Source organism: Gymnoscopelus microlampas (assembly GCF_963454915.1).
Source record: "Gymnoscopelus microlampas genome assembly, chromosome: 9".
Taxonomy (NCBI): Eukaryota; Metazoa; Chordata; class Actinopteri; order Myctophiformes; family Myctophidae; genus Gymnoscopelus; species Gymnoscopelus microlampas.
In genome coordinates, this window is record NC_139946.1 from 34,770,919 (window position 1) to 34,781,347 (window position 10,429).

Consider the following 10,429-nt stretch of genomic DNA (forward strand, 5'->3'; position numbering starts at 1 on the left):
CATTATTATGGTCTTGCTGTGGTGCAGAAAACACTGTCTGTAGTTGTAGTTGTTTATGTGACATTAGAGTATTATTGTCATGGTTGATCACCATAGCAACACACCACATGGTTGGAGCGACAGCACCCCCTGTTGGTAGGAACAGTGTCATAGACACTAGGTTGGACAAATCCCATCCACATACTACTGTCATACAGTGGTGGGAAAAGTACTAAAATGTTTTATTTAAGTAAAAGTATCAATACCGCAATGTAGAGATACTCTGTTAGTAAAAGTCCTGAATTCAAAATGTGCTTGAGTAAAAGTACAAAAGTATTGGTATTAAAATACTTAAAGTACCAAAAGTAGAAAGTAGCCTACTCATTAAGCAGAATGTCCCATTTCACAAGTTTTCAATGTATAAAAATATTTTGAAAACAGCAGATCTACAAGCTCACAACGCATCGCGACGCATTGTGAGCTTGTTGATCTGCTATTTTCAAATGGCCAAAATGTATAGGCTGAAGTGGTTAATGTATGTTTTGTAATAACACAATTCTACAAAGTAACCAGTAACTAAAGTTTTCAAATAATTGTAGTGGAGTAAAAGTACAATATTTGCCTCTGAGATGTAGTGGAGTAGAAGTAAAAGTACTGAAAATTGGAAATACTCCAGTAAAGTAAAACAAAAAAAAGACCTAAATTTGACTTACTTTAATACTTTGCACCACTGCAAATGTTACTGCTTTGAGATACGAATGGCACCATTACTGTATCGTTTCTCATTCTGCAGCAGAAGGAAATATTTTGGCATTCCTTCACATAGAAATATATATAAAGGCTGTTCCTTCATGCAACAAAATTAATCCAATGAAAGGGGAAACTCCGGGCCTATAGATGGCAGTGTAGCACACAGTAGAGAGTTCTGTTGTGAGAATGTGAGTTACGAAGGAGAATGGCAACATGGCAGTGCAGTGTTATTCTGGTGTTACTGCAGACAGCAACCCAGTAACTATGAATGTACACTTTATTGATACTTTCATCTATACTACTACAATGAATTGAACATCGTTTTTGGGGTAGGCTAAAAAGGTGAGTTTTGCTTAATTTCTATGACTCGAACTAAAGTGGCGCGTGGTGAGGATCGAGCATTATCGACATAGGAGACGAGTTGATCACACGACGGTCGTCTGTCACGACCGTCATGGATGAACTTCAACCTCGTGTTTGCACTTTCTCCCTTTTTGGCCCGTACATCTACATAAATGTTCAGAGTTCAAATATAAAGTGCTTACCCCATGGCTACGGATGTTACAATTATGTACGGATTCGTCAGAAGTACCTGTATCTTCCGTATTATTCAAGAAAAAGCATTTTAATCTGACTGGTGGCGATTTTCTCATTGGAGTTCAAATGTATCAGTTTGCAATACACCTCACAACCGATATGGTCGAGTAGTTGAGAAAATGACCACCGATCGGATAAAAATGCCTCTTATTGAACAATACAGAAGATAAGGGTACTTCTGCGGATCCGTACATGATTGTAACATCCGTGGCCATGGGGTAAGCACTTTATATTTGAAATCTGAACGTTTATGTAGATGTACGGACCAAAAAGGGAGCGAACAAACGCCAGGTTGAAGTTCATCCATGACGGTCGTGACAGATGACCGTCGTGTGACATGCTAGCAGAGGTTCCAAGCGGGGTCAGTCAGTAACATGCATTATGAAGTCGCACTGTTTTGTTTTAATAGATTTGACTGAACGATGGTAACCTTGAAGTCAACAACAACACTCGTTTTGCCAACTAGGTCCATGTCGTTGTGAACACATGCCCCTCGGCTGGTCGGCATTAAGCATAGTTTAGTGGGCACCATTTCCAGTGGTGTAAAGTAAGTACATTTACTCAAGTACAATTTTGAGGTATTTTCTTTACTCTACTGGAGTATTTCTTTTTTATATACTTTATTTAAAAAGTATATACTTTTACTTCTACTCCATTACATCTCAAAGGCAAATATTGTTATTTTACTCCACTATATAATTATTTGAAAACTTGAGTTATAGTTACTTTGTAGATTTAGATTATTATTGCAAAACATACATTAACCACTTCAGCCCACATACATTTTCGGCCATTTGAAAATAGGCCATGTTTTGTGCAGTTCCCCTTAGTAGGCCTACTTGGAGGCCAGTCTATGACGTCAGTACTTCTATGACATCATATGATATATTGATGACCTATCACCATATGGCATAAGGCATTATCCATCATATGGCATAAGGCATTATCCATACTACCTAGAGGCCAGTCCATGACGTCAATACTTCTATGACATCATATGATATTGATGACATACCGTATCACCATATGGCATAAAAGGCATTATCCATAGTAGGCCTACTTGGACAGTCTATGACGTTAGTACCAAGACATCATATTGATGATCTCCATATTGGCGTAAAAGAGACACAGACAGACAGATATAAAGATTAGTTGATTTTCGGTCTGGACAAGCGCTGGTCCGATCTAATTCCCGTTCGGCACAACAACCTCAGCTCAGGTCTTTAGGGATACACAACGTTGATCAGACGGTGCTCTGCATTTTGCAAATGGAAACAAACTCTTATTCCTGTCTTTATAGGAATCATCTGAATCTACCATGGAGGTCCTAATAAATCATGTTTGGCAAAAAATCCCACGGTGCCTGCCCAGAATCCTGTCCACTGCATGTAGGACTCATTCAAGCTGTTCTGGACATGATGCCACAAGTCCTACCCTCACTCAGTCCAAACCAAATACTCCCACACTCCTGGTGTCCCGGCTCTACCAGCCCTCAAACCTGAAGGATATGGTGCAGGACAGCCGTTCTTCAACAGAAATGACCTGTAAGAGCCAGAGGCTGATGCAGCAGGCTGGTCTCATCCACCCCTCCAGCCCAGGGTGCTACTATTACCTCCCGGCCACTGTCCGCTCCATGGAGAAATTGGTATGTATGTACCACTTAAACCCCATATGGGTAGCCGGAGTCCTTCAGGGCTCAATACTAGTATCTTTTCAGTTTTCTGTTATTGTGGGGAAAGCTGTCTCTGAAAATAGCCGATCGACAAGCTCACAATGCGGCGTCGTGTTGTGAGCTTGTCGATTTGCTATTTTCAGCGAAAGCTTTCCCCACAATACAGATGCTGGGGTTTAAATGGTTAAACTCTTTATACATTTGTGTATGTACTTGGACACCCCCCCCCCTTAAAGAATTGCAGTATTAAATTCAGTGACTAAGCAAGATTTCAGTGTCCAAGAGTGTGTGCCACTAAATCAACATAGTTTGATTCTGAAATACTTTTATAACAATGTCTTCAAACAACAGGTGAGGCTTATCGACCAGGAGATGCAAGGCATTGGTGGCCAGAAGCTAGACATGCCCAGCCTGTGTTCGGCCGCGTTGTGGAAGACTAGTGAACGCTGGGACCTGATGGGGAAGGAGCTGATCCGTCTGAAAGATCGCCATGGGGCTGACTACTGCCTTGGCCCCACACATGAGGAGGCAGTGACCACGCTGATAGCTCACCAGAGCACTCTTTCTTACAGGCAGCTCCCACTGCTACTCTACCAGGTATCCTGAAACCTTTTCATCAGGGATGGGGGAAATTAAGAGAAAGGGTTAAATATTTACTCACAGATAAATCTGTGAATCTGTGATTATTTGCACCTTCACGAATTCTACATATATCTAGTTTTTAAATGAAATTACCCTATGGTACCACTATTATTTGTTTATTTATTTCAGGGAGCTGCAGTTGGACAGGATGTTTTACCTTCAGCTATCACTGAATGTATAAGAAAACAATTATAATTTGCAACATAACGGGTATTGAGGATTCACTGCTTTACTTAAAAAAAAACTTTTTAATACAATGTTACAAAGTGCTTTACAATGCTCAAGATATAAAACATCCATAAGGATAAACAACAGTAAATTAAAATAAGACATACGTTAGACAACATTATCACTCTAGCATTCTATTGTATTAGGTTAATGATTGAACTTGTTTTTTATGCAGATCACCCGCAAATTCAGAGATGAGCTAAAGCCGAGGTTTGGTCTGCTTCGAGGGAGAGAGTTTTACATGAAGGACATGTATTCATTTGACGTCAGTGAAGAAGCTGCCTACCAGACCTATGAGTCAGTGTGCCAGGCCTACACCCGACTCTTTTCACGTCTGGGGCTACGTTGTGTCCAGGTGCAGGCAGATACAGGGAATATTGGGGGTAAACTTTCCCATGAGTTCCAGTTGCCTGCAGACATCGGTGAGGACAGACTGTTAGTCTGTGGGACCTGCTCCTTTTCTGCCAATGTAGAAACCTTGTCACCAGGCAGGACTGATTGCCCACAGTGCCAGACTGGCACATTGGTGGAGTCCAAGGGTATAGAGGTGGGCCACACCTTTTACCTGGGCACAAAATACTCTCAGGTATTCAATGCCTACTTTAACAGTTCCCAAAACAAGCCTGCCATCACTGAAATGGGCTGCTTTGGTCTTGGAGTTACCCGTATTCTCGCTGCAGCCATCGAGGTGATGTCAACAGAAGAGGAACTCCGCTGGCCAGGACTTTTAGCCCCTTACCAGGTTTGTGTTATTCCCCCCAAGAAGGGCAGTAAGGCGGATCAGGCAGCGAGTTTAGCAGAAAATCTGGTGCACACTTTGGGAGGAGCTCTGCCTAGTTTGAGGGGTGAGGTGGTTTTTGACGACCGTACCCAGATATCAATTGGTAAGAGGCTGAAGGATGCCAACCGGCTGGGCTACCCGTATGTCATTGTGGTGGGGCAGAGCGCCCTGGAGGAAATGCCCAGGTTTGAGGTGAGATGTCAGCAGACTGGCGAAACAATGTTTCTTAGCATAGATGGACTGCTAGACCTTCTAGGTAGAGTGGAAACTATATAAATAAAACTGGGGATATAAGTGAATAAATGCTTTCTTTTTGTACTGTGTGTTTGTGCCATGATGTGGGTTTAATTATTTAGTGAGTGGTGGTGGTAACTGGAAAATGACCAAAGCCATATGATGTAGGTGAAGTTGTATTGAGACATTGAGGATGTAGTCTGGAAGGTTAGAAAAATGTTATGAATGACATTTCACCATGCTCAATATGTTTTATTCATAACAATTCCAACTGACATTTGACTTCTATTTTTTCCCCCAATATGACTATGTGTATATATATTTTGATGGGACCAGAGTAAATATCATGGTTATTGTGTTATACTAGGTGAGAATGCTAATTTAACTCTGAGAGTGTACAAATGGAACCAAATGAACCATTTGGACCCCCTGGTGGTCCCCAGACTCAACGTTCAGAACCAGCGTTCTATTTCTTGTTCCTTCTTGGCTGCATCTCTGATACATTTTTAAGCTCAATTTGACCAGTGTGGTCAACCAGTTAATACCTTGATACATCCTCACACACAGTACATTTAAGTCATTTAACATTATTTGAGCAAACAATGCATCGATTCGTGACACGTTTTGAGCTTGTAGATCTACTAATTCTTTCTATTTTTATTTTATTTTCGATTTATGACATGGGCAAAATAGGGATGAAATTAATGCCATGTTTAAAGTAGTAATGTCTTTGTGCATAAGAGATAAAGGCCAAGGCATAATACTGTGCTGGTGCACTGTAAGTTATACTAACCAACTAAACGTATTAATATTTTTCTAATTGATTTACTTTTCCATGAACCAATGACGAATGTGCCCATTGGAATCGCAAGACCATGTCGTTTCTCTCCTATCCTTAATCCTTTCATAATAATCCCTCATACTAGTGTTGCCTGATTTGGCTGCCGATCTACAAGCTCACAACGCGTCGCATTGAGACGCCTTGTGAGCTTGTAGACTGATTATAGACCCCTTAACAGACGACGTCATACTGGCTGCGTGCAGCCAGTATGCGCGCAACGAAACCCATTATATCAGGTCTCGTTAGGACGCGTCTCACTAGCCAACACACACAAGAGGGGGTTGGGGTGTGCTGAAACCAGTGCACCCCGAAACAGGTTGGGAATTGATTGCGTGAAACAATCACCTGTGCGTCCAGGCTCAATGTTAGTAAACAAATAATTGGTCTATTCGCTTTTGAGATGCACGTACGGGTATTTAGGGGCGTAGCCCAGTGTTGCCATGTCCGTTTATTATAAGCGACTTTGGGCTTATTTTTCTGTGAAGTTGCTTGTAAATATTGGTAGTTACGTTTTGTAAAGTGTAGTTGTTTATTTGGGCTTGCTTCACAATTTTAAAATTATGTTAACCATTGCTTCTCATGGACACACAAATACATATGTATTTGTTAAATCTACTTATAATCTAAAAAATATATATATATATTTTGAAAATATCGGATCTACATGCTCACAACGCGTCGCATCGCTACACGTTGGCAGCTTGTAGATCGGCCATTTTCAATGTACACAGTACAGAGGTTGAAAGTGTTCATAACGGCCTAGTTCCGTACTTTGCTTCTTTTGGCCTTGTTTTTCCTATACCTGGTTGCTTATTTCTCTCACAAAATCTGGCAACACTGGCGTAGGGCATGCAAGTAAGTAAGCCTACGCCATTTTCTCACGGGTGCAAACAACAACGCCAGTGCCAGACGTCTTTCTTTAAAATAGATGCATATTTCTGTCCTATAGTATAGTGCAGAACTATGGTTAAGTATTGTAGTGCAGGGACCTGCAAGAACCACCATCTGATGAGGAATGAGGATGGGACCATCAAACATCACTTCTACCAGTTCCCGCTCCACGAAAAGCAGCCCGAGAGGAGAAAGCTGTGGGCGCATGCCTGTTCTAGAACAGACCCAGTCACCAAGAAGCCATGGGAACCCAACCCCCAGACAAAGCACGTCTACATGTGTTCTGCTCATTTCATAACGGGTACATCTACAACAAAAATATATAATAATTAAAACAAATATATATATATTTTAAAAATGTATATGTATGTATGTGCCCATTTCATAACAGGTAACTCTACAAATAAAAGTATGTTTAAATGTTCGCTATGATGAGGAAATTTGGATAGGACAGGTCCTCTGACGCATACGGGGGCGTGGCCGCCTGGCCGGGTTAAACGGCTTCCACCATTGGTGGGAATTAACTAAGTACATTTACTCAAGTACTGTAGGCCTACTTTTAAATACACTTTTTTTTTTACTGTACTGGTCCGGAGTATTTCCAATTTTCAGTACTTTCACTTCTACCCCACCACTACATCTCAGAGACAAATATTGTACTTTTTACTCCATTACACTTATTTGAAAACTTTAGTTACTTTGTATATACATCTATTTACATTTTGGCCATTTGAAAATAGCCGATACAAGCTCACAATGGCATTGCTGCGACGCATTTTACATTACTGAAAAGTGAAAACCGTTTTCTAAATATTGTTTATTTTTGGACCAAGTAGCCAATTTTACATCGAGGTGCCCACTCTTCCTGTCACCGGCTCCACTCCCACACACTTACAAGTGAGCGAGTGAGCAATCAGTCACCCTGGTCATTTATTTTAACCTAGGTCGCCCATCGAGGGACCGCAACCATCCCGATTACGTGCCCACCAACTGTACAAACTCGTCCATATTAAGTGTCAAATCAAGTCAAAGGATGAGGAGGTGTGTATGCTCTTTTGCTGTCGTAATTTTCTTTATAACAAGAAAAAATGAAAATGCATAGAGCATGGTATTGTCCTAGAATGGCCGATATTCCATCTACTGTACAGCCATAGAACACTCAATGCATTTTTCTGAACTGTTTTGTGGTGGTTTGCACCCCAGGAGAAAAAGGGCACACAAATTGACAGGTGTGTGAATTACCCTGCACCACCACCCATAAAGCACCTTTCAGTTTGTGTGTTCCATACATAATGCACTCATTGAAGAAGTTTACATGTGTTCAGTGCTGATTGAATACTTTATTTGTCAGAAATGTAAACCGCACGAGGTACAGTCAAACATTAAGGCTAAAAGTATAACACAAAAAACTCCTGGGGATGTGTTTCCATTGTGGTCCTATGTATTCAATTAATCAATATAGCATAAAACGCGAGGCCACACTTCACAATTCAAAGGAGCTTTATTTTTATTGGTTTGAGGTTAATTAATTAGACATATAAAAACATGTTTCTCTATTATTAATGTGTGTTCTATGGCTGTATATATGGAATAGTATACATGCAATGTATGGAATATCAAGCCACTCTAGCGCTAGTATAGTAACTCACTCTCTTTCTTGTTGTTATCAGGTTTACTAATTATGCAAAACGGGAATGTAATAAAATGTTTCCCAACATGAATCGTCCACAGAAGAAAGTGAAAACCTCTACTACATCCCCCAAAGGTATTGACATTTCAATGACAGTTTGCTATGTACCTTATGTGCCACTTCAAGGATCTAACTCTGGATAATCAAAATGTATCCCTCATACCTGTCACCAGAGACAGTAACCGCGCCCACTGCTAATATCATTCTTGGTCTGTCCCCAGAAACCTCAAACCAGCGTCAGGTCGATGACAACGAGAGCGCGTCTGCCCCAGTGGAAACCACAACCAATGCTTCAACCAGTACTAGGCAACCAGTACTGATAGATGAATGGGGATGTTACGTTACGCAAAAGGAGAGGGACCAGACACTACGGCAAAGCGACTCCACAGAGGCAGCACTTAACTCTACGCGCCTTTCTTCAAACACTGTGGCTAACGACGATGCAAGATGTAAATTTTACACCGGGGTAAACTGCAATGTTTTCATGAGCACATTTAATTATTTGGTTCCATCACTCAACACAGAGGGCACTCAGGGCACCCCACCTGTCCCTCTCCTTGACCAGTTTTTTTACACGTTGGTAAAGCTCAAGCACAAGAACTGCACAAAGTTTCAAGATCTGTCTGAACAGGCTTGTGTCCCGAAAGAAACCCTCATTGATCATTTTTGGAAGTGGTTGGACCACATGTACGTTGGACTAGAGTTCCATAAAAGGGGAATTTGCTGGTCACACTGGTGTCCAACTCGTTGTACCTGCGTGAGGTCATGATCAACTAGGGGTGGGCGGTAAAAAGTATAGAAGGGAGAAGGTATGACTTTGCCGTATGGTATGGATTTTGACCATAATAATGTGCTGACTGATAGGTTTTTTTGGTTGCTTTTTTCTGCTGTACTTGAAAGGATAGTTCACTCCCAAAATGACTTTTTTTCCCTATCCATTACACACCCCATGGAGACTTGAATGGCTATTTTTTTTGTTTTTGTCGCATTCCTAAGCCAATAATTTGATGACCAGTGGCGGCTCCGGTAGGAGACTCAAAAGTGTCAACTTTAAGTCTCCTACCGGAACCGCTGCCTACCAGTCCACTGGTCATTAAATAATTGGCTTAGGAATGCGACAAAAAATATTCATGAATTCAAGTCTCCATGGGTTGACTAAAAGATAGAAACATTTTTTTTTTTTGTGTGTGAACTATCCCTTTAAGCTATTTGAAAATAGTCGATCTAGAAACTTTGTGAGCTTGTACATAGGCTATTTTTTAAGAATTGTTCAACATTTTGAAAAATCTTGGAAAATTGTGAAAAAGTTTGAATAATATAGCTAAAAATAGGGACACCAGGGTTAATGTGGTTAAACAGTCCAGAGCAAACCCTCCTGAGACATTAGCATCTTTCCGCCGGTCATCAAATTATTGGCTTAGGAATGCGACAAAAACAAAAAAATCTCCATGAATTCATGAGGTGTGTAATTGATAGAATATAAGCAATTGTTTGGGTGAGCTATCCCTTTAAATCAGTTTCTCACTTTATGCAGCTTTATTCATTTATTTCATTTCATGTTCAACTGTTTTTCAGCAATGGAAGTTATTTGAGAAAAGGTTTCGTAATTTCTATGGTTGCAGTTTTGCACAATAAATGTTCTTAACATATCTCTGCCATAGTATGTGAAATGTGTTCTAGTAATACATTTTAAGGGCAGTTGCCATACCAGTCCTTCACCTCTTCAGTGGCATTTATATTGAAATCTTAAGAAAAATGAATATACTATGATATATATTATATACAGTACGTGCTCTTAGTGATCATTATGCAGTTATCTCCTAACTAGATAAAATTGATATCCTGACCTGAAAATGTAGTTTCTGTTGACTAAAGAGATGGCGAGACCCCTGTTACTGAACAAACGTAGCAATGATATCAGAGTGCTTTCACCTTTTGACGGAACCTCTTTTTTCTCCTTCCTTTTCTTAATTAAAAAATATATCAAAGTTAAAGCTTTAAAGATGATGATTAATTCCATAGCCCAATTAGTAAAATGAGGTGCCAGTGCTTTCCTAATTCTTCATTACTTTGTGAAACTGTTTTCTTTTAACATTTTGGATAATTTGGCTGTTGTACTGGATT

At 40.4% G+C, this 10,429-nt stretch overlaps 2 protein-coding genes across 4 annotated transcripts; both read left to right on the forward strand.

The window, feature by feature from the left end:
• Window positions 1-935: 935 nt before the first annotated feature.
• pars2 (prolyl-tRNA synthetase 2, mitochondrial) lies at window positions 936-5,072 on the forward strand. 3 transcript variants are annotated; one of them, XM_084066871.1, is made up of 5 exons: window positions 965-1,071; window positions 1,736-1,873; window positions 2,627-2,971; window positions 3,350-3,595; window positions 4,044-5,072. In XM_084066871.1, the coding sequence occupies exons 3-5, from the start codon at window positions 2,645-2,647 to the stop codon at window positions 4,923-4,925; spliced, it is 1,455 nt and encodes a 484-aa protein (XP_083922997.1). In that variant the 5' UTR covers window positions 965-1,071; window positions 1,736-1,873; window positions 2,627-2,644; the 3' UTR covers window positions 4,926-5,072. The 3 variants fall into 3 exon arrangements, with proteins under 3 accessions (XP_083922996.1, XP_083922998.1, XP_083922997.1); XM_084066870.1 differs by lacking the exon at window positions 1,736-1,873 and having other exon boundaries at window positions 936-1,071; XM_084066872.1 differs by lacking the exon at window positions 1,736-1,873 and having other exon boundaries at window positions 937-1,058.
• A 1,547-nt stretch (window positions 5,073-6,619) lies between these two features.
• Window positions 6,620-9,954, forward strand: LOC311051961 (uncharacterized protein). The gene is made up of 5 exons (XM_084066698.1): window positions 6,620-6,916; window positions 7,560-7,656; window positions 8,286-8,380; window positions 8,527-9,178; window positions 9,361-9,954. The coding sequence occupies exons 1-4, from the start codon at window positions 6,688-6,690 to the stop codon at window positions 9,072-9,074; spliced, it is 969 nt and encodes a 322-aa protein (XP_083922824.1). The 5' UTR covers window positions 6,620-6,687; the 3' UTR covers window positions 9,075-9,178; window positions 9,361-9,954.
• The last annotated feature ends 475 nt before the right edge of the window (window positions 9,955-10,429 follow it).

What these genes read in the sequence shown, in the direction of transcription:
- LOC311051961 (XM_084066698.1), top strand. Translation starts at nt 6,688, where the DNA reads ATGGTTAAGTATTGTAGTGCAGGGACCTGCAAGAACCACCATCTGATG. An exon ending in TTCTGCTCATTTCATAACGG is followed by an intron (nt 6,917 to 7,559) that starts GTACATCTACAA and finishes ATTTTAACCTAG; the next exon opens with GTCGCCCATCGAGGGACCGC. An exon ending in CTCTACTACATCCCCCAAAG is followed by an intron (nt 8,381 to 8,526) that starts GTATTGACATTT and finishes GTCTGTCCCCAG; the next exon opens with AAACCTCAAACCAGCGTCAG.
- pars2 (XM_084066870.1), top strand. Translation starts at nt 2,645, where the DNA reads ATGGAGGTCCTAATAAATCATGTTTGGCAAAAAATCCCACGGTGCCTG. An exon ending in TCCGCTCCATGGAGAAATTG is followed by an intron (nt 2,972 to 3,349) that starts GTATGTATGTAC and finishes TTCAAACAACAG; the next exon opens with GTGAGGCTTATCGACCAGGA. An exon ending in TCCCACTGCTACTCTACCAG is followed by an intron (nt 3,596 to 4,043) that starts GTATCCTGAAAC and finishes TTTTTTATGCAG; the next exon opens with ATCACCCGCAAATTCAGAGA.